The sequence below is a fragment of the Prionailurus viverrinus genome, chromosome F2 (genome assembly GCF_022837055.1).
Source record: "Prionailurus viverrinus isolate Anna chromosome F2, UM_Priviv_1.0, whole genome shotgun sequence".
NCBI lineage: Eukaryota > Metazoa > Chordata > Mammalia > Carnivora > Felidae > Prionailurus > Prionailurus viverrinus.
In genome coordinates, this window is record NC_062578.1 from 80,981,233 (window position 1) to 81,001,941 (window position 20,709).

Consider the following 20,709-nt stretch of genomic DNA (forward strand, 5'->3'; position numbering starts at 1 on the left):
CCTGTCCGAGCTGTGTTCGGGACCCAGCTGGAAACCCCTGGCCTGGGTGATGGGGAGACAGAGAGGCCACCAGCCCACCCCGGCATCTATGCCAACATGTACTACGTGTGCAGAGACAGGCCCCGACCTGAATCTACAAAGCACCATGAGATGAGCCTGCAGAAGCAGTCCCAGGAGTGCAGACTTGACCGACTTTGGCCAAATGGTCTAAAATCCCTTCTAATATAATATTCCAGTGAGGGAACTATTGTCAACCGCCCGGCAAGTGTTGACCCCCCGGCAGAGGGGCGGTGGGGCTTGGCGAGGCTATAGGGCCCGTGGGGTGGGCCTGTCCCAGCCAGGGAAGGCCGTGGCCACACACAGAGAAGCAGGTCCGCTTGGGGCCGGGGCCCGGGCTTTGGAGGCAGACCCACCCAGGTGTTCCTCCGCACACGGGCCACTGTGTGCTCTTGGGTAAGTGGCTTACCCGGCTCAGCCTCAGGCCCCGATCTACCAAACGGGGTGGCACACTGTCACAGCCTTGTAGAGACGACCGATAAGAGAATGCCTGCATGTACATAAAGCACCGAGTGCAGATCAGACGAGCAACAGCAGACGTTGCCGTCATGACCGCAGCCAGCCCCTCACCTCCGTCTGCCCTGGCCTTCACCCTCGCACCAGCCTCGTGGGGTCTGCGCGGCCATCCCCCGCTTGCAGCTGGTGAGGGGCGGAGCTCAGGCTTGTAGGGGGCCTTCCCGCCTCCAACGCTGGCGCCCTCTGAGCTGGCAGCGCCCCGTCTTCTGAAAAGTGCCGTGTGAGAGGGGCTGCGCCGAGGCTCTGGAGCCAGGAAAAAGTGCAGAGCCAGGCTGGCTACTAGGTTGGCAACCCAAGGGCAGGCACAGAGGACACGGGCCTCGTGGTCAGAGGGACACGATGAGGACGTGAGAGGCGTGTCGAGGTGCAGGGAGTCACCTCCACCCGAGTGGGGGAAGCAAGGAGGCAGGTGCGGGGGGCTTCCTGGAGGAGGTGGCATCCGAGCCAGAGTTATCAGGGAATAAACGGGAAAGGGCATTCTAGGGCACCGGGAACAGCAGGTGCAGGAGAAAATAACCTTGAGTCACCTTGGGCCTCTCTCCGGGGCCCTCAAGGGCAGGTTAGGGCCTGACTTCCCCTTTCCCATACATTTACTGTCAGCTGCCTATTTTTATTCGTCCTGATTCCTGGTCTGGATGGGCTAAGACAGTTCTCACATCTGTCCCCTCCTCTTGCCTGAGCACACAGCACCAGCCGCCGACCGCAGCTTCCTGTCTGGGAGGATGAGTGTGGCCACTCTGGCACGCCTCGTCGGGGCGCCTCCCCGGCCGCTCCCACAGGGGCTGCTCCTGCCGTCGGGCCCGAAGGATCCCAGGGTCTCCCGGCCCCCTCCCCCTCCTACCGTCCTTCCCTGCCTGGGACTCTCTCAGGGACCGCAGGGCGTCAAGGGCCGGCCCAGCGCAGCCCGTGGTGGGGGGGCTGGCTTCCCGCTTTCTTGTGGAAGTCACCTCTCATCCATTCTCCCTCGGCCTGCCCGCAGTCCGGGGGACGGGGGCGGGACAGGTGCATGGTATTTGAAGTTGGGAAAGTACCTTCAAAACAATCGTGTTGATTTAAATACAATGGTGCTCCAGAAATAGACGAGACGGTTGACTTTCTCTTTTTTTGGACCAAGTGTTTCATTTTTGGAAAGAACATGTCTCACCATCGTAACACGGACACGCCTGCCCCCCCCACCCCCTGCTGAAAACTCAGATGCCACCGCTCCCGTCCTGAACTCAGCATCAGCACCTTTCCTCTGCCTTCCGCTATTCTTTCCAACGTGCGTTCTGTCCGCGCTTGGACTTTGTTGTTTTTCTCTTTAATTTTTTGAATGTTTATTTATTTTTAAGAGAGAGAGAGAGAGAGAGAGAGACAGAGCATGAGTGGGGGAGGGGCAGAGAGGGAGACACAGAATCCGAAGCAGGCTCCGGGCTCGGAGCTGTCAGCACAGAGCCTGACGCGGGGCTCGAACCCGTGAACCCCAGAGCTGAAGTCGGACACTTAACCGGCTTAAGCCACCCTGGCGCCCCTGGACTTTGTTAAACGGTGCCGCTGTGTGTGTTTTCCGGTGACTTTACTCTTTCACTCGATATGAGGCCTGCGAATCACTGCTGAATGGCACCCCGCTGCACAGATGCACCCTAACCGATGGACAGGGGGACTTACTCTTTTATTCATCAAATTCTCCCTGTGCACCTGCTACTTTGTGCCAGGCATAGGGCTCGGCACTGGGAACCGGGTGCACAGAGCGCAGAGGGCCTGCCTGGGGTCGCCCGGGCTGCTGGCGCCGGACTGGGTCCAGCTTGGAGCAGATTCCACTTGAACCACATCTGTTCGGCCGCGCTGTGCCCCGGGACCGTCAGGCGCAATGGTGGCCGGCACAGCAGGCACTCCATACACATTTGTTGGGCAGAACGAAATGCCGTTATCTAGACGAAGAAAGTACTGTCACTTCCATTTTGCAACCGACAAACTAGAGCATTGACCCCGTGGTTGCAAAGCCTGGACATACCCGAGAGTCGTCGAGGATCCCTTCAGGCCCACAGTGGCCCGGGCCCAGCTGGACAGCTGGTCCTCTACCACGAGGGGTGGGGCCTGGCGGGGGAGGGGGGGCGCTTGTGGCCGGTGTGAAGGGCCCCCTCTGCATCCCTCCGACTCCTGTGGAGATACCGGAGAGATTGCACAGAGATCACACGCTCTGCAAGCGACACGGGCCGTTAGCATTTACCAACGCCTGGCTTCCTCTTATTTATTAATATTCTAAAGAGAAAACAGCCTTTGGCAATGGGGTTCTAGCTGGTTAGGGCAGGAGCAGGCTGTCCGGGCAAGGGGGCCCTCTTGAGGCATGACCTCTGTGATGCCCAGCAGCACCTGGGCCCTTCGTGGTGACACCATTGCTCTGGATGATGGCTCAGGCTTCACCGGTTGCAGATCTATTGGAACTGCACTCTGGCCCTCTTAGAGTTCTCCCATCCCCCCCACCATAGCGGAGGGAGGCAAAAGGCCCAGACTGAACCATTGCCAACCACTCACGCTCATGCACACACACACACACACGCATGAAGGCACACGTGCACATGCACACAGCCCGCAGGATGCCCCATTTAGATGTCTACAGGCCTGTCAAGGTCACCTGTCCCTCTAAGGCTCCTCTGCCCCACCTGCCTGGGTCCTGAGACCTTCCCACGAGCGAGGGCCTGCTCTGTGCTGGGCTCTGTGCCCGCTCCGGGGATAGAGTGGTGGGCATCTCAGCCACAGTCCCTGCCGTGGGAGCTGACGGACCAACACACCTCTAGAGGACGGTGGTGTCCATGCTAGGAGGTGGTATGGGTGCCCGTCATCTGTGGGGCCATGGAGGAGAAGCCTGGACCCACGCTTGCCCCCAGCTCCCTCCCTGTCCTGGCAATCCTGCCTCCTGAGTGTTTCTCACTCTGTGCCCACCCCCCCCCACTCTACCCACGGCCCATTCAGACCCCTCGATCCCCTGCCTGATGAACGCAGGACTCATATCCGGTTTCGTCCCTCTGCCCTGCAGCCCGAGTCAGTCTTCTCAAATACCTAACTAGACTCATTTCTTTCCTGGGCAAAGTCTCCAGCCATTTGCCACCATCCCCAGGACAGATGGGGCCTCCTGATCGTGGCGCCTGAGCCTTCCCAATCTGGCCCCTGCCCCCAATTCCAGAGGTCTTCATCCTTCCCCCAGGTGTGTGTAGAGCCCCCCGCTACGCTCTGGGCCCTGTTCCGGGGCCAGGCCAGAGCGGTGGGCAGCACAGACATCTGTCAGCAGCTCCACGGCTGCAGGACCCGAGGACTTGTCTGTCGGGCTCTGCACCCACTGTGCTGTCCCCTGTGTCCAGCCTGCGTGCCCTCCGGGCCTCTTCTCCCTGGAAAATGCCTCTTTATCCTCTCCGGTGGGTTGCAGGGGTTCCTCTTGTCGCCTGAGCCTCCCACTGGAACACGTCTCTGATGGCACAGGACCTCTGCTTTCTTCTCTCCTCTGAGCACACATTTGCTGCTCCGGGAGCTCCTGGGGGAGGGCAGGTCAGGTCTTGTATTTCATTCTCTGTGTTCCCAGCGGGCCCAGACGTATAGTAGGTGCTCAATAAACATCCCAACAGAAATGAGGAAACTGAGGCTCAGGAGGTAAAGTGACTTCCTCGCTAGTGACTTCAGACAGCTTGAATCTGGAAACATTCATGTCTGATTTCTTTTTTTCTTTTAATTTTTTTTAATGTTCATTTATTTTTGAGAGAGAGAGAAAGAGTGTGTGAGCAGGGGAGGGGCAGAGAGACGGAGACACAGAATCGGAAGTAGGCTTCAGGCTCTGAGCTGTCAGCACATAGCCCAACATGGGTCTTGAACCCACGATCCAAGAGATCATGACCTGAGCCGAACTTGGACGCTTAACCGACTGAGCCCCCCAGGCGCCTCTTGTGTCTGATTTCCATGCAGTGAACATTTTCTCATGACATGTTGGTCCCCTTATTTCCTGGAGAAAACTGTTTATTCCGACTCATGTTTTCCTTATTTATAGACATGTAAACTTCACCAAGAAAAATCAAAGCTTGGCTTATATTTTCACACAGAAAACCAGCTAGCCCCTACCTCGGAATTTTCGTGAGAAAATTAATAATTTAACTGTTTGAAAACCAGCTGTAGTGCAGCTGCATGTTTCTGGAGAAGGAGAAAAGTGCCCCACATCCTTTCAGGGCTGTCGGTATTTCGGGTGTGACACACATTGAGTGAGGAAGGAGGGAGCAAAATCTCCCGAATCCCTGAAGGATTAATTTATTCAAAAGAAATAACAGAAAAATACTCAGGGCGCCTGGGTGGCTCAGTTGGTTAAGCGTCTGACTTCAGCTCAGGTCACGATCTCACGGTTCGTGGGTTCGAGCCCCGCGTCGAGCTCTGTGCGGACAGCTCGGAGCCTGAAGCCTGTTTTCGGATTCTGTGTCTCCCCCTCTCTCTGCCCCTCCCCCGCTCATACTCTGTCTCTCTCAAAAATAAATAAACATTAAAAAAAAAATACTCTATGCAAACGTCTTGCGAAGGAAATGAGGAACCACAGAACACCCCAAAGATGGAGGCCTTCAGAAGATGCACAGGAGGCAGAAGGCCATCGTCAGCCTTCCGAAGGGGTAGCCAGGAAGCAGGAGGAAACCCAGGAGGAGGGCTGACCCGACTGGCCGGGGGTTTCGAGAGGACACTCCCCCGGGGCGCTTGATAAGAAGAGCAGGTGAGCCACAGAGGCTTAGGGGAGAGGTTCGAGAAGAGTAAGAAACAAGTCTGTGATGATGCATCGGAAGCAAAGACATTCACCCAGCGGTCCTCATCCTGTGCGCTCGGGGCCCTGAATTCTTTTTCTGTCTGATGTTAAATCTGGCCCCTGCTTTCTCTCTGTTAGCATTTCCTGATGTCTCTTTGACCTTCGTTTTACTTTTTAAAAAATGTTTTATTTATTTTTGAGAGAGAGACAGAGAGCAAGTGGGGGAGGGGCAGAGAGAGAGGGAGACACCGAATCCGAAGCAGGCTCCAGGCTCCGAGCCGTCCGCACAGAGCCCGCCAGACAGGGGGCTCGAACCCACGGACCGTGCCATCATGACCGGAGCCGAGGTCAGACGCCCAGCCGACTCGGCCACCCGGGCGCCCCAGTCTTCTTTTTACTGTTAACCATCTGGTGAAGTTTTGTTTTAGGTGGTTTTCTTGTTACCAGCATCTCGCTGGAGTTTGTATTTTGACTCAGTCTCCGGGTCTGAGACTTCCCGGAGTCTTGGGATGGCTTGGGTGGCTTCCCACGTATGAATGAAAATAGATTCATTCTATGTTGTAAAGTAAGACCTAACAGGTTACAAAGCAGTATATTCAGTACGAGCTCACATACGTAGGATTAAATCCCAGCCTGTGTGCGTGTGTGCGCATGTGTGCAGACATATAGACGTACATCAAAAACTTCACTGCTCATCTCTGTGTCGTGTGCGTTTCTTTCTTCTTGCTTATATCGTAGTTTTCCGTGAACATGTCACACACACCCAAAAGTTTTATAAGTAAGAGTCAAATAATTTGCAACAAGCTTATAAGGGCAGCGAGGGCACCTAAACTCTTGACGGAAGAATCATAAAAACAAATGTAGAGGTGCCTGGGAGGCTCAGTCAGTTAAGCATCTGACTCTTGATTTCGGTGGTTCATGAGTTCGAGCCCCAGGGCGGGATCTGTGCTGACGGTGAGAAGCTTACTTGGGATTCTCTCCCTCTCTCTCTCTCTGCCCCTTCCTTGCTCATGCGCTCTCTCTCTCTCTCTCTCTCTCTCGAAATAAATAAATAAATATTTAAAAAAATGTAAACCTCAAATTACCTCTGGATCTCTTAGAGGAATAAAACCAGCAATTATTATGGGGAAAAAAAAACAACCCAACACCAAGCAGTTGAAACATGGTAAAGTGCATTTGAATATGGCTGAGCCCATCCCACAGGAGGACTGCAAGTCTACCGCACCTTCGCGGTCACGCTGTGTACTCTAGGGTTACGCGTGTCAAAATGACCTGGTCTCTACCTACCATTACGTCGGAGGACAGGCCCCCTAGACAACTCCTATAAGCCACAAGAGCGAAGGTGACGCTGATTGCGCCTGTCCATCCACCATGGCCTATGCGATGCTGGACCCTCAGAACAACCCTGTGAAGTAGGTACTATTGTTCCATCTTCCTGATGAGAAACCGAGGCCCAGAGAGATGAACTAACTTGCCCAACGTCAAATACTTAGCAAATATTAGAATCGGGGTCTGCAGCAGGCAATTGAGAATGGAGAGGCTGTAACCCAGGGTCGAGAGCTGTAGTGTTCAGAGGGAGATACCCCTTCCCACTGGGGGAGGAGGTGGGAGAACACAGACGTAGCCAGAGCAGGGGAAGTGTGTCGCGGGCAGCCTGCAGGGAGGCGGGAAAACACATGCATTTGGGGGGGACCCTGAGCGAGTCTGGGTGGTGCAGGAGAGGCGCAGAGGGGGGTGGGACTGGAGCCACTGGGGCCAGACTTCGAAGGGTCCCTATGCCCCCGAGGTCTGGCTTGTAGAGACTGGATTGTCCCTGCTCTCTGAACGAGGCTTTTCGACGGCCACCGGTGTATTCACTTTTCTCAACAGCCTGTGACGTGGGCACCATCCCCAATTTACAGGTAAAGAAACAGGCAAATATTTCTCCCACTCTGTGGGTTGCCTTTTCACGCTCTTCATCGGGGCCTTTGATGCACAAAAAGGTTTTAATTTTGATGAAGTCCGTGTATCTATTTTTCTCTTCCATTGCCTGTGTTTTTTGTGTCCTATGCAAGGAATCGTGGGCAAGTCCAATGTCATGGGGCCCTCCTCCTCATTCCCTATATTTAAAAGAATTTCAACACCTAAACCACTGCTGAGACTCACAGGGAGTAGCACTGTACCGCGGATGGAGACTGTAGTCCTCATAAACCCCATCAAAAAATAATGTATTGAGGTGAAATCTCACAGCATGAAATTAACCTTTTCGAGGTCAACAAGCTAGCACTAGCACGTTCACAGCGCTGTGCTCCCCCCTATTTTTGCCTCAGTCCCTTATGGCTCAGAAGTGATTTTCATATCTATTTTCTCCCTTGCTCTCCACAGTAATCCTGAGAGTGAGACAGAGCAGCAAGGCTGTTCATCAGGAAGGGGGGGCGCCCACAGCGAGGCCCCGAGCTGCCCCTTCCCTGACTCCAGTGTGGGCAGTGCTGCGTCCCGTGCTGGTGGTCTCGTTAGCCTGGCTCCACGTGCTCCCCCTTCTCGGCTGTGTCCCCTTACGTGCACCGTCTGCCTCTAGGTGACCCTGACGTATGTGGCTTTTCCACCTATGACTTTGATTGCTGGTTGTCTGCACTTCTGTCTCCAGTCCCGTCAGTGCTTTCTCGGGGATGGGGCCAGGGTTTCCGTCGGCACTGTGCAAGCCTCCGCAGCAGGAGCTCCCTGGGGACTCCCGGAAAAGCACAGAGTGAGGAAGGAGCTAGGAGCCCCTCGGAGGACAATCTGGCCCTTCTGGGGTGGTAAGGTTGAGAGCGGCAGAACCGCAGCCAGGCCTGGACCCATTTCCTATCTGCCTGGAGTTCTCTTCCTCAAACTCGTCCTTCACTTTCGGCAGGAAAAGGGCCACTGCTCCCGCCAGAGCCGAAGGGGTCTTTGCAACAGCTGCCAAGTGTTTACCTCCCTGAATCCTGACCACGCCCAGCCGTGTTTGAACAAACAGGAAGTCAGGAAGTCGAGGCTGTCCCACAGCTCTCACAGGAGCCAGACTCCAGCCCCGGCCACCGAAAGCCCTGGGCTTTGCCACCTTCCTGGAGTGGCTCACTCATGCTTCCAACCAGTATCAGTGAGCCTCTCTCCCGGGCGCTGGGGATTCACAGATAACTCCACTCTGCCCCGTGCTGAGGCCACAAAAATGAAATGAAAACACCACGAAGGCCAGACAAGTATGAGCAAAATCTGTCCTTTTTTTGAAGGCAGTGATGGTAAGTACTTGTCATGGCTCACCAGTGAGATCCAGGGATGCCGGGCAGCCTCCAGACCTAAGTGAGAACCAGCTATGACTCATGATCAATAATAGATAACTTAGCAAGTGAAACGCAGATCCTGTGAAGCAGGTTGTGGGAAGTGGGAGCCTCAGCAGGCTGCAAAGGAGGGAGGAGTACCTTTGGTCTCCAGATCCAGGCCCACCCACCTTTTGATTTTGACATTGCTTTGTTCCTTTTCTTCTCAGGCTGATGACTGATGTTCGACATTATCATTAAGAATTTGAGGTCTCAAAAAAACGAATCATAGATTATTAGAGCTAGAGAAGTTCCTTCGGAATCATTTTCCTATTGGTTTTATAGATGCATATGATGGGGTCCAGGGAGGGGAAGGGATGTGCCCAAGGTCAGCCGGCAGGCAGAGCTGGGACTGGGACCCAGGTCCCCTCCAGCTTCTGCGTCCGACCACCTGGAACCAAAGCCAGCCTCCTGGGCCCAGCTTGTGGCTGGGGGAGGTCCCTGGTCCAGGATCAGGCCAGGTCTGGAGCTGGCAGGTAAGGGCCCTGTCAGGTGTCAGACCCTCTTCGGCTCTGCGCCCCCGGGCTCCATCCATTCCAGGATCACCTAGCCGGGTTTCCTGCTGAATACTGCTCAACCTCTTACTGGACAGGGCCAGTAAGGTTAACCGGGCAGAGTTATTAACCGGGAACGGTTCTTTCCACCCCTTCCACGCCCAGCCAACTCCACAGCCCTGGCCCGCAGGAGGGCTTCCAGGGGTCGGTGGGGCTGGGGTCGCGCCCGGCCTCGCCTCTCCAAGCCTTCTAGGGCGGGCACGGGACTCGACGCAGCAGGTGACTTTCACGCCATCGACCCCGGGTGCTGGGCTCCATCGCCTGCACCTGAGGACCCCGCCTATTGCTGCCTGGGTTCCCTGGGGACTAGGCTGCCGGCCGGGATGGGCGGGGCGGCGCCGGCCGAGGGGGCTGCGCGCGCAGACACTGCGCACGCGCGGGGACCTGCACCAGGTTCGGAAATGACGACCCAGCGCTGGCCCCCGCGGTTGCCCCCGCCCCACCCGGGAGGCCCCGCCCCCACGAAGGCCCCGCCCCGCCGGGCCCAGCTCAGGCGCCGTGGGTCCCGTTCCAAGTCCGTGAGGTCCCGCCCCGTCGGGCCTCCCTCCGGCGCAGTCGGCCCCGTCCCCCATGGAGGCCCCGCCCCCGGAGGCCCAATTCAAGTTTTGCCAGCCCCGCCCCCGGGAGGCCCCGCCCCCGCGAGGCCCCGCCCCCGCGAGGCCCCTTCCCGCGGACGGCTCTCTGCGCGGACCCGGCGGCAGGAGCCGGACGCGAGGTTGCGGTTCCCGGTGGCGCGGCCGGGGTCGAGGCCGGCGGCCCGAGGCGCCCGAGCGGGGTGCACCCAGAGAGCCGCGGCAGCCGAGCAGCCATGGCGGAGGCCACGCCGCACCCCCTGGCGCTCCCCTCGGGGCTACTGGAGCTGTGCGCGCTGCTGGGGCCCTCCCGGGACAGCCTCCGCGGCCCCGAGCTGGTAAGGGCGTGCGGGGAAACTGAGACGGGGCGCTGCCGGGCGGCGGCGACGGGCGGGGGTCTGCGGCGTGGGGTCGGGGCGCTGGGGCGCTGGGCTGCTGTCCTCCCGGCCGCGGAGGAGTCGCCCGGGCCGCCTTGGGGACGCACGCCGGGGCCGGGGGAAGGCGGGCTGGGGGGCGGGGCGGCCGCGAGCCCGGGTTTCACGGCCCCGCGGAGGCACTTCATTCATTATCGCGGGACTTAGGGCCTCCCCGGCGGTGGGTGCCGTTCCTCGCACAGCGTCGTGAGGCTTTAGGTCGTCGACGGAAGGGCCGCTTTGAAGCGTTCTGTTTAGTCGTTTTGCGAGGACGCCGAGCTGTGCTCACCTGCAGAAACGGCTGACCCCCGCCCCCCTTTACTCCTTCTCTGTGTCCTCGCAGCCCGAGTGACAAACCCTTTTCTCGGAAGGCAGCAGTTTCGGACATTCTCGTTCTCCGAGCTTCTTTTCCTGTGTCTTCACTTTTTCTTATTCTGCAACCCTGGCTTTCTTTGGCATCGGCCTGTGGCTCTTTTTCTCGTGGCCCCGGATGTCCGTGTGACTCTGTTTTCGGCGGTTTTCTCTGGCTGGCGGTGATGCGCAGAGCGCTCTACCGGCCGGATACCTGGACAGGCCCTCCCCTCCTCCTGGACGACATCAGTGGGAGGCACCGGAAGACACCTGAGGATTTAGGGCTGCAGAGTTGACGGGCTGCATGGCGAGGCTAGATGTCGCTATAATTAACCGGACAAACGTCTGTCAATGTCTTGGTGGTTTCCGTGACTTTAATACTGAGCCAGCTTCAGTGGTTTCTGCATTGCCCTCCTCCTTTCTTACTCCGCAAGCCCCTATGATGTGTGCACCCCCTTTTGATCTCTGTCTCCTCTGACCTTCATGGATGGAGTTGTGTCCCCGCCTCTAATTTGCCAAATGGCATTTCCTCCTTTTTCTTCTGGTAGGAAATGACCAGGTTTCAGTTGCTTCTTGGGTGATTACAACACATCTGTTAGTTGCCCCGATGTGGGACGTGTCTTGAGAGCAGGATGAATCAGCAGGAATACGCACCATGGTGCTTTCCTGACCCAAACAGGCTGCGGCGCTTTCCCAGACAAGCCGGCAGTTTGCTACTCTGCATATTTAAAAAAAAAATTTTTTTTAACGTATATTTATTTTTGAGACAGAGAGAGACAGAGCATGAACGGGGGACGGTCAGAGAGAGAGGGAGACACAGAATCTGAAACAGGCTCCAGGCTCTGAGCAGTCAGCACAGAGCCCGATGTGGGGCTCGAACTCACAAACCACGAGATGATGACCCCAGCCGAAGCCCGACGCTCAACCGACTGAGCCACCCAGGCGCCCCTACTCTGCATATTTTTAAAAAATATTTATTTTTAAGTAACGTCTCTACCCAGCATGGGGCTCGAACTCACAACCCCGAGATCAAGAGTTGCCCGCTCTACTGACTGAGGCTGCCAGGTGCTGCTTGGTGACAGGTGCACCCAGGAACTGAGATACGAGAAACATCTCATAGGGTAGCAAGGTGTCCTGACTTTTAGTTTCCTTTCTTGGTTGGGGTGGTGTTTGTTTTGGGAGGATGTGACGAGGACTGCCAAGAATCCAGCTCAGTCCCCTGTGAGTTTCTGTGCCTACATTTCCCTTGGCTCCCTGGTTGCTGGGGAGAGTAGGCGTTGGGCATGAACGGGTCCACGAGCAAGTTGGTCAGGTCAGCGGGGCGCTTTCCATTGCGTAGGTCACTTACATAATTCTTGGGTGTGAAGGCAACATTGTAACAGTTTTCAGTGGCCAGCATCCTGGCTTTCAATTTACAGAGCCTGGCTGTCTCCCAGAACTTGCTGAACGGTGACACCAGCGTTCTTTATCTGTGCCATCCAGTCCGGCAGCTACTAGCCACACATGGCTTCCAGGTGCTTGAAGAGTGGCTGGTGCCAGTGAGGCACTGGGTTTTAAATTTCATTTCATTTTATTTATTTATTTAATTTTTTAAATTAAAAAAAAATTTTTTTTTAACGTTTATTTATTTTTGAGACAGAGAGACACAGAACATGAATGGGAGAGGGGCAGAGAGAGAGGGAGACACAGAATCGTAAGCAGGCTCCAGGCTCCGAGCCGTCAGCCCAGAGCCCGACGCGGGGCTCGAACTCACGGACCGCGAGATCGTGACCTGAGCTGAAGTCGGACGCTTAACCGACTGAGCCACCCAGGCCCCCCTCATTTCATTTTAATTAATTTCAATTTAAATAGCCACGCAGCTCTTGGCAACGGTTGCACAGCACAGTTCTAGAGCATTAAAAAAAAAAAAATCTATTGTCTTCTGTTTTATTTCCCAAATGATGGCCAATCCTGTATGAAGATCAGTGGTGCTGTACAACCTCACAGAAGTAAATCTGTGACGGTGTGAATTAGGGTGTTGTGTGTTTTACTTTTGAATCAGCTCTGCTCGTTTGGACCGAAATGGTTGTTACTGGGTAGGGGTGAGGAAATCAGTGTCTGTGAGAGGAGACTGGCTGTCACAAGTCTGGGGAGTGGGACCTTGTCTTGCCCGTAGGCGAGGGGCAGTCACGACGCTCTGGGATCCAGGGTGGTGCCTTCAGGGATTTATTCTGATTACACAGTCGGACGTGTGTAAGTACGCATGGGAGAGATCATTCGCCGCTGCCTTTGCTCAGGTGGTGCAGCGGGACGAACTGAGAGCATGCCAACTGTCCCTCAGTGGGGGATTGGGCAAATATGTTACGGGGTCGTCCCGTGTGGCACTCTACAGTGGCAACAGGGCAGTCAGCCACACTGTATGCTGAAGGGGGGAAGAAAGCTAACGGAACCGTTTAAAGAGGATGATTGTATCTAGGGGGAAAAAAATCACAATGTACACGTAAAAAGTGGGAAGAATGTATTCCATGCTGTGCAAAGGATATTAGTCACCCTTTCACAGAATTAGGGGGAAAGCCCTTCCTTTCTATTCTCATTTCTTTTATTTTTCCTATATTGCTGTCAGTGTTTACAAATGAGACTGTAGGGGCATCTGGGTGGCTTAGTTGGCTAAGCATTCGACCCTGGCTCAGGTCATGATCTCGCGGTTCGTGGGTTTGAGCCCCGTGTCGGGCTCTGTGCCGACAACTCAGAGCCTGGAGCCTGTTTCAGATTCTGTGTCTCCCTCTCTCTCTGCCCCTCCTCTGCTTGCACTCTATATCTCTCTCAAAAATAAATATTAAAACAATTAAAAAAAAACCAAAAATGAGACTGTTGCGTATCCAGTCAGAAAAGACAGCAAGGAAATATGGCTAGAGCAAAAACAGACGTTTAATGAGCTACTGAGTGTCCCGTTGGCTGGGTTTTGGCCATTTCACTCTAAGCGACTGCAGATAACTGCAGGGAGCACAGCCTTGGGACACGGGCGCTGTGTCTGCGGATTGAGAGGTTGTGTCGTGCGCGGGTTTGGGGCACCCTGGCTTTGGAAGCAGGCTGGCCGGCCACTCAGGTATACAAGCAGCCCAGTTGTCATCCCGCCCGTGACACCTGCACACGGGTGATACATCCACGGATCACGTGCGTGGTGATGACAGTGATGTATGGATACAGAGGGTGGAGATGGTCTGTGGGGCTGGTTTGGGCCCTTTGAAGAGTGCGCACGGGTGAAAAGTGGGCATCAGGTGCAGGAGCCCCCGCCCCTTGGGGCAGGTGTCACGTGTGCCCTTTCGAAAGGGGATGATGCCCCCGTTCGTGAGCATGGACAGAGGTGCCGGGGGGAGTGGGGGGTGTGTGCCCTGGGCCGGCTGGGAGGAGGCGGCGTCATTCTCACGGCAGAAACCGCGCAGGATTCGTTTGTTGCAGAATCCGTACTGCTCTGAGCCACAGGCGGGGTGGGTGCTTGTTTTGGAACTGTGCCCATGGGGTGGTAGTGGGACTGCTTTTAGAGACCTTTCTGAGGCCAGAGGCCCCATAACGTGGTTTTGCAGAGGGGAGTGAGGGGCAGGGGCCGCAGCGCCAGCTCTGGAGACCCGAAGGGCACCGTCTTTATCACAGGGGAGCATATGGGGGGGAAGCTCGGGTTTTAGGGAAATCAGCATGAGCTTAATTTTTGAAACTATAAGTTTGAAGGACCCACCCAGGTATGTCGGGCACAGTTGGGTGTGGTCTGAGCCTGGAAAGAGGTCTGAGCTGGCAGCAGGACCCTGCACGCTGGCCCCAAGTGAGGACACTACATAAGTGTTGAGATTGCCGGCCAGGCACTTGAGGAGGGACTGGGGCCAAGGACTCACTGTGGGGCGGGCGTGGGGGGGGTTGGGGAGCACCCAGGAGCGTCGGGGTGGAGGAGAAGAGCAGAGTGCAGGCGGCCAGAGAGGTTGCAGGAAGGGGGCCCTCGCTGATGTGTGCCCAGTCTTCATGGATGTAACTGTTCACGGAGGAAGACGTGACCGCACGTACTTTCACAGTTAAGTGGGTCTGAACTGCCGGAGTTTGATAGGAAAGTTTTAGAAAGGTTTTGTATAACTCACGACACGGATTCCTTTCACGCATGATACACAAAGCTTTTGAAATTCCCCAGTCATACGGATTTCCCATGTTTGGTCTTTGTTGCTACTGGTGTTAAACTTTTTTTCCAAGTATAAAGCAACTGTTGTCTGAATTTAAATTATACGCAGCATAAAAATAAGCATTTCGAGTTTAGAGTGTATTTCCTGGGGGCAAATGCTGTCCTTGTAGGATTCCTCTCAAGGGTGAGAGTTCCCCTTTGGTCCCACGATTCTTACCAAAAGCGTGACGCTGCCTGCCCGCGACAGTCCCATGTGTCCTGGTGACAGTGGTGTCCTTCCTGATGCCCTGAGTCCCTCAAAGACCTTTGATTACACACTGCCCACCTCCACCCCAGCCGCCCCCCACCTTTCCACGTCCTTGCTACCCAGGGAGTCCTGCCTTTGACTTCTCTGTGTGCCAGCTGGGGGCTGAGCCCCTGCGGCCCTGTCACAGCCTGCCAGCCTTCTCTGGGAGCTCTGCCAGGCGTCCTGGCCAGACAGAATGGGGATCGAAGGTAGTGCCTGTGGCCTTTATATCATTTTAGGGATGAATGAGAAGACAGAAGGTTTCTTTAAAAATCTGGTACCAAGTTAAAGTTCGAAAGTGTTCGGGCTGGGTGATGATCCCCCCAGTATAGACCCCGGGGGGGCCACTTGGTCGCTGGAGGAAGGTGTTGTCTCTGAAGCCAGTGGTCCATTTTCTCACCCCTCAGTCTCTGTCCCCAGGTCAATGGTGACGGGACTGCTGGGGGAATGGCCCGGCTGGCGGGGGACACGGTGTTGGCACCTCATTTGTGCTGGTCAGATAGTGTGCAGGGCCCTCCTCACCGGCCCATGAGGGCATGGGGCGCTGGTGTGGGGGCGTGGGGGTTGAGCACTTGACTTGCAACCCCACCTCTTGAAAGGGAAGCTTGGCTGTGGCCTTAGCAGAGCCGGATCTGAACTCGGGTCTGCCTGTCGGCACCGGGCTCTGAAGTGGACACCTTGTGTCACCACCCCCCGTAGCCGCTGAAGAGCCAGGCCCTGCTGGGTGCCGGGACTCGCCTGAACGCGTGGCCTGAGAGGCCCTTCAGCGGCTTCCGTGCGGCCCTCGCTGTGCACATGCTCTGCGGGACAGAGCCGGTGCCCGGTGGAGGGTGGAGGGCACAGAACCAACGGTGGGCACTCAGAAGGTGCACGACAGGGCGCGCACGTGTTCGTATTTCTGCCCGCTTCAGGTGGCCCAGAAGAAGGGGGCCAGCAGCCTCTCTGCTCTCGACCCGGAGGTCCTGTCCGTCTTTGTGCCTCCTTTCGTCAGTAAGGAGGACACTCAGCTGGCTGGCACCAACTGTGCTCTGAGCAAGACCAGAAGGCGCTCCTTCAGAAAGAAGAGGGAGAAGCCCAAAACAGAGCCCTGGAAGGGACCCCCTCCGGAAGACGTCAGCGTCCCCAATGGCGTGGACCTGCTCGCCCTGCCTCAGCTCTGCTTCCCAGGTATCCGCTGCCGTGCTTTCCAGCCGCACCGATGGTGCTTTCTAGAAGCCACCTCTAGAGAGTGACAGAGGGGGGCCGGGGACCGCTTGAGCCTTGATGTCGAGCCACAAGACTGGGTTCTCTTAATCTCAGGGGTTTCGGAGCTAAAGGATACACGGACCACTCAGTGCAGGGCTCTCGGGGATAGAGGGTGCCCAGGCCACCCAGTGCCGCCCCCAGGTCTTAGAAAACTGAATCCCAGAAGAGGGGCTGCTGGGGTTGCCAGGTGTCGCGGTTTGTAGATGTGCTTTCCGAGGATTTTCACCTTGGACTTACAGTCCCGTCTTCCAGACGTCCAGCAGGCTGGTCAAAATCCCCTCCGGTTGGCCTGTGGCATGTCCCCAGGCTCCCCAGCTGTGCCTGTTTTCTGTGCCCCTGGGGCTGTCGGCCCGGGCTTGCACACCTTCCCCAAACTGGCGGTCCCGGTCGTGGGTGGCCTTTGTTCTTTCCGGTGGTGGGTGAGAAACGCCCAAGGGGCTTTAGAAAAGGCAGACGAGGAATGCGCCGCCGTGTCCCATCTGGGAGCGTCCACCGAGAAATGGGTGCTGTCTCCTGGTCTCCGGGGTTACAGCCCGGGACACCCGCAGCCCCTGCTGTGCTCAGGAAACCATCAGCTCCGCAGGCACAGCCTGAAGCGTTTGTCTGTGGTCGTGTTGTTTGCTAAATTCTGCAGAGCACAGAGGGGGGCAGAGCAGGGGGCACACGTGGAGGGGCTGACCCCCCGAGTTAGCACATCTTGGCATCAAAGCCCCACAGCGATAGTGGAGGGGCAAGTCCCGGAGGCGGAAAGCGGGCTGGCGGATGGCCCCGGCTCTGAGCCGTGATGAGATCTCCTCTTGTCCATCCGCAGGGGGCGTGTGTGTGGCCTCCGAACCGAAGGAGGACTCTGTCCACTTTCTGGTGCTGACCGATGTCTGCGGGAACAGGACGTACGGCGTGGTTGCCCAGTACTACCGACCCCTGCACGTACGTGATTCCGGGGGACCCCCCCCCAAGTCGGGTCCCAGTGTTTGTTACTGCGCAGGGACACACAGCGCGTGGCAGCACGTGCAGGGAACGGTGGCACCGAGTGCGCTCGCGGTGCTGTGCACCCCACCCCCCTGGACGTCACTCCCCAGCCCCCCTCCAGCCCCCGGCCACCACTCATCTGCTTTCTGCCTCCAGGGACGTGAGGTGCCTGTTCTGGATACCTCGTGTCCGTGGACGTGCCCTGCACGTGGCCTTTGCGCCTGGCTGCTTTCAGTCAGCGTGTCGTTTTCAGAGTCCAGCCACGCGGGAGCTTCTCGCTTCTGTCCGCAGACGCCGACACTACTGCGGATAGAAGCCGGGACCGGCTGGGTCGAGAGATGACACGTGCCTGTGGCTTTCTCTCCAGGACGAGTCCTGTTTCTACAACGGCAAGATGCACTGGGAGCCGTTCAGGCCACCTGGGGCTGCAGCTGGCTGCTTCGTGCCCTTTGCCGTGTGTGTGGTCTCCAGGTTCCCCTATTACAACGCCCTTAAGGACTGCCTGTCTTGGTGAGCCCCCTGGGTGCCTGCTTGTCCGTGAGGCCACTCCTGGCGCTGGTGGGTGGTGGGTGGGCCCCAGTTGGGCCCCGGGAGCACCTAGAAGCTTCCAGATGCTTCTGGATACGCTGGCAAGTAGGGAAGGTCCGCCAGATGAGGGAGGATAAAGCCAAGCTGTTGGAAGTAAAATTAATGGGATTTGATGTTTGGTGTTTTAAAAAAGGTATACGAGAAAAAGCTCTGTTCCTGGCTCTGAGAAAATCCGGAGGCTGCCATTAGTTCTGCTGAGTTCATTGACATTTTAAAAATCACCTTTTTTGGGGTGGAATCTTTAGCCGTCTTAGTGCTGATACTGAGAAAGCCTGAGGATATAGAGAATTTTTGAAAAATCCAGAGAGCATCGCGTGGCACGTGACTGTGGCACAGACACGGCCTGCCCCCCGGCCACGTGCGCCCCAGCTGCCTCGTGTTCACGCTCACAAAGTTACAGTCTTAGAGTTGGCGGCGGTTTGGTTGAAGACAGAAGGTCCACAGAGGTTCCCCCTTCCGTCGTCACACCCACCAGCCACCCCTGGCAGATCCCATATTTCTCTGGTTCTCACACCGTGGCCAGAGGGCTGAGCAGGAGTCCATCCGGATCAAGCTAACGGCCTTCGTAACTCAAATTCCAGCACCTTCATGGGGGTGTTTTGTTTTGTTTTGTTTTGTTTGTTTTGTTTTGTTTTTGGAAAACGTGGCTGGTCTTTGGACATAGTTTGGGTCCAGCCTGCATTTTATTGCCACACACGTAAAACACCTTGTACAACAGAGAACTCCCTGGTCTCATATCAGGGCTGAGTGACTTGAGGGGAAGCACGCGCATTAATGAACGTTTGCCCAGGCGTGGGAAGGGCCAGAATAAATGAGGACGTGGTCCCTTTTTATTCATTAACTGATCTTCTTCAGCACTTGGTCCCCAGTCACCTCTTCGGTGAGACGGGGAGGGTTATTCACGCCCCGTCTCGAATGGACGGGCTAGGGCCACGCCACAGCCACCTTCTAAGGAAGGTGGCCCTGCTCCACTGTCTTGACACGTGTTGTGCCTTCAGCAGTTGACCCTTGTCGCGTCAGGTGGCACGATGGCAACAAACACCATCCTGCTTGACAGTAATGGAAGCGACACTTAAGCTGAAAAGCGTGTCCATTTTCCTTGCTTCTTGGGTTTTCTGTCTCTTTCGATGGCCGTTGCTAAGTGGCCGCAACTAGAAAACAGAGCTAGGGAGAAACAAAGGACAGGAACCCAGAAAGGCAGTTTCTAAACACAAATTTATGTATTTTTTTTAAATTTATTTACTGAGAGAGAGAAAGAGAATGGGCTGGGGAGGGGCAGAGGGACCGGGTCAGAGGACCTGAAGGAGGCCCCTCGCTGCCAGCACAGAGCCTGACGCGGGCCTCGAGCTCAAGAACCGTGAGATCGCGACATGAGCCAAAGTTGGACGCTGAACTGACTGAGCCCCCCACGTGCCCCAGATTTATGTATTTTTAAAGCCTGTTTTTCTGCTATAATGAGACCATGTAAATTGCCTCTGTGGGGACAAGAATTGGGAGAGAATGCTCACCTATATTTGGGGAATTAGATTGCTGGAAGTGGTTTTTTTAATTTATTCTTTACAATAAATACAGAGGAGTATTTTTTTAAATTTTTTAAATGTTTTTATTTATTTTTAAGAGAGAGAGAGAGAGAGTGTGCGTGGGGCAGGGGCAGAGAGAGAGGGAAACACAGCATCCGAAGAAGGCTCCAGGCTCCAAGCTGTCAGCACAGAGCCCAGTGTGGGGCTCGAACTCACGAGCCATGAGATCATGACCTGAGCCGAAGTTGGATGTTTAGCTGACTGAGCCCCCCAAGTGCCCCCAGAGGAATATTGAATTATCTCCAAATCCTGATATGGACCCCAGGAAGAGTTATTGTTACTTAGGAGCGTAGTGCTTGGCTTGCTGGGCACGTGTGGGCCCTGGCAGTGGGCCGGGCCGGGGTCTGCCCCAGGGGACTGAGGCAGGGTGTCCCGGGCGCTTGGCTGAATTTTGCCAGATGTAGACACCACAGTTAAGACACAGAACATTTTTACCACCCCCCCAAGGCTCCCTCGTGCCCTGTGGTCGCTTCCCAGCCCCTCTGCCCCTGGCACCCGCTTGTCCGTTTCACGTTGAAATCACATGCATCCGAGCCTTTGAACCGTGGGGGTCCACGTACGCACGGGGTTTTTTTCCGAAAAATACCGTACAGTCCTGTAAATGTATTTTCTCTTCCTTGTGGTTTTCTTAAAACCATTTTCTTTTTCTCCGGCTTGCTTTGTTGTAAGGATACGGCAGCTAAGGCACGTAACATACAAAATACCTGTTAATCAGTTATTCATGTCCTCTGTAAGGCTTCTGGTCAGCAGTGCACTATCAGCAGTCAAGTTTTGGGGGAGTCAGAAGTTATACGCGGGTTTTCAACTGCGTGGGGGATGGGTGCCTTTAACCCCCGCGTGGTTCAAGGGCCTACTGGACTTCCAAAGTCAGAAAGCATTTGGGAAACCAGCTTTGTCAAGTACTTTCCCTTGGCATGTTTGTTCCCCGCTCAAGTATGACACATAGAAAAACGCACGAATTCCAGTGACTTCCCGCTGATGGAACACACCCGTGTAGCCAGCACCCACACCAAGAAACGGAACATGGGCGGCCCCCCGGCAAACTCCCCAGCTCCCCTGTGCCCCCTTCCGGGCACGCCCGGATCCTGGGCAGCCGCTCCCCGCCCTGTGACATCCAGGTTAGTCTCCCTGATGCTGGAAAGTTCTGAGCTGCCGGCCCTGGCAGACGCTTCAGCTGGGATTAGAAATGCTAAGGAGGACCATCGGATGCTCAGACTCACTTTGTGATTTGATTTTTTTTTTTTTTAATTTTAGTTTATTGACTCATCTGAAGCTCTGTAAAGATTTCGAAGTTGACAATCACATAAAAGATTTTGCTGCAAAGCTATCTTTAATACCTAGCCCACCGCCTGGACCACTTCATTTGGTAATTA

General features: G+C 55.7%; 1 protein-coding gene and 1 pseudogene across 7 annotated transcripts in view; both read left to right on the forward strand.

Moving 5' to 3' along the window:
* Nucleotides 1-5,086: 5,086 nt before the first annotated feature.
* On the forward strand, nucleotides 5,087-5,408 carry LOC125156778 (transcription elongation factor A protein-like 8; annotated as a pseudogene).
* A 4,456-nt stretch (nucleotides 5,409-9,864) lies between these two features.
* DENND3 (DENN domain containing 3) overlaps nucleotides 9,865-20,709 on the forward strand; it is a 51,162-nt gene continuing 40,317 nt past the window's right edge. For 3 of the 7 annotated variants that reach the window (XM_047841815.1, XM_047841816.1, XM_047841817.1), the window contains exons 1-5: nucleotides 9,865-10,101; nucleotides 15,866-16,121; nucleotides 17,011-17,126; nucleotides 17,536-17,678; nucleotides 20,591-20,702. In XM_047841815.1, the coding sequence (XP_047697771.1) occupies nucleotides 10,000-10,101; nucleotides 15,866-16,121; nucleotides 17,011-17,126; nucleotides 17,536-17,678; nucleotides 20,591-20,702 (729 nt within the window). In that variant the 5' untranslated portion in view covers nucleotides 9,865-9,999. Of the gene's footprint in view, nucleotides 10,102-10,382; nucleotides 10,396-15,865; nucleotides 16,122-17,010; nucleotides 17,127-17,535; nucleotides 17,679-19,471; nucleotides 20,455-20,590; nucleotides 20,703-20,709 lie in introns of those variants that run through there. The other 4 variants (XM_047841819.1, XM_047841820.1, XM_047841822.1 and 1 more) reach the window with 4 other exon arrangements.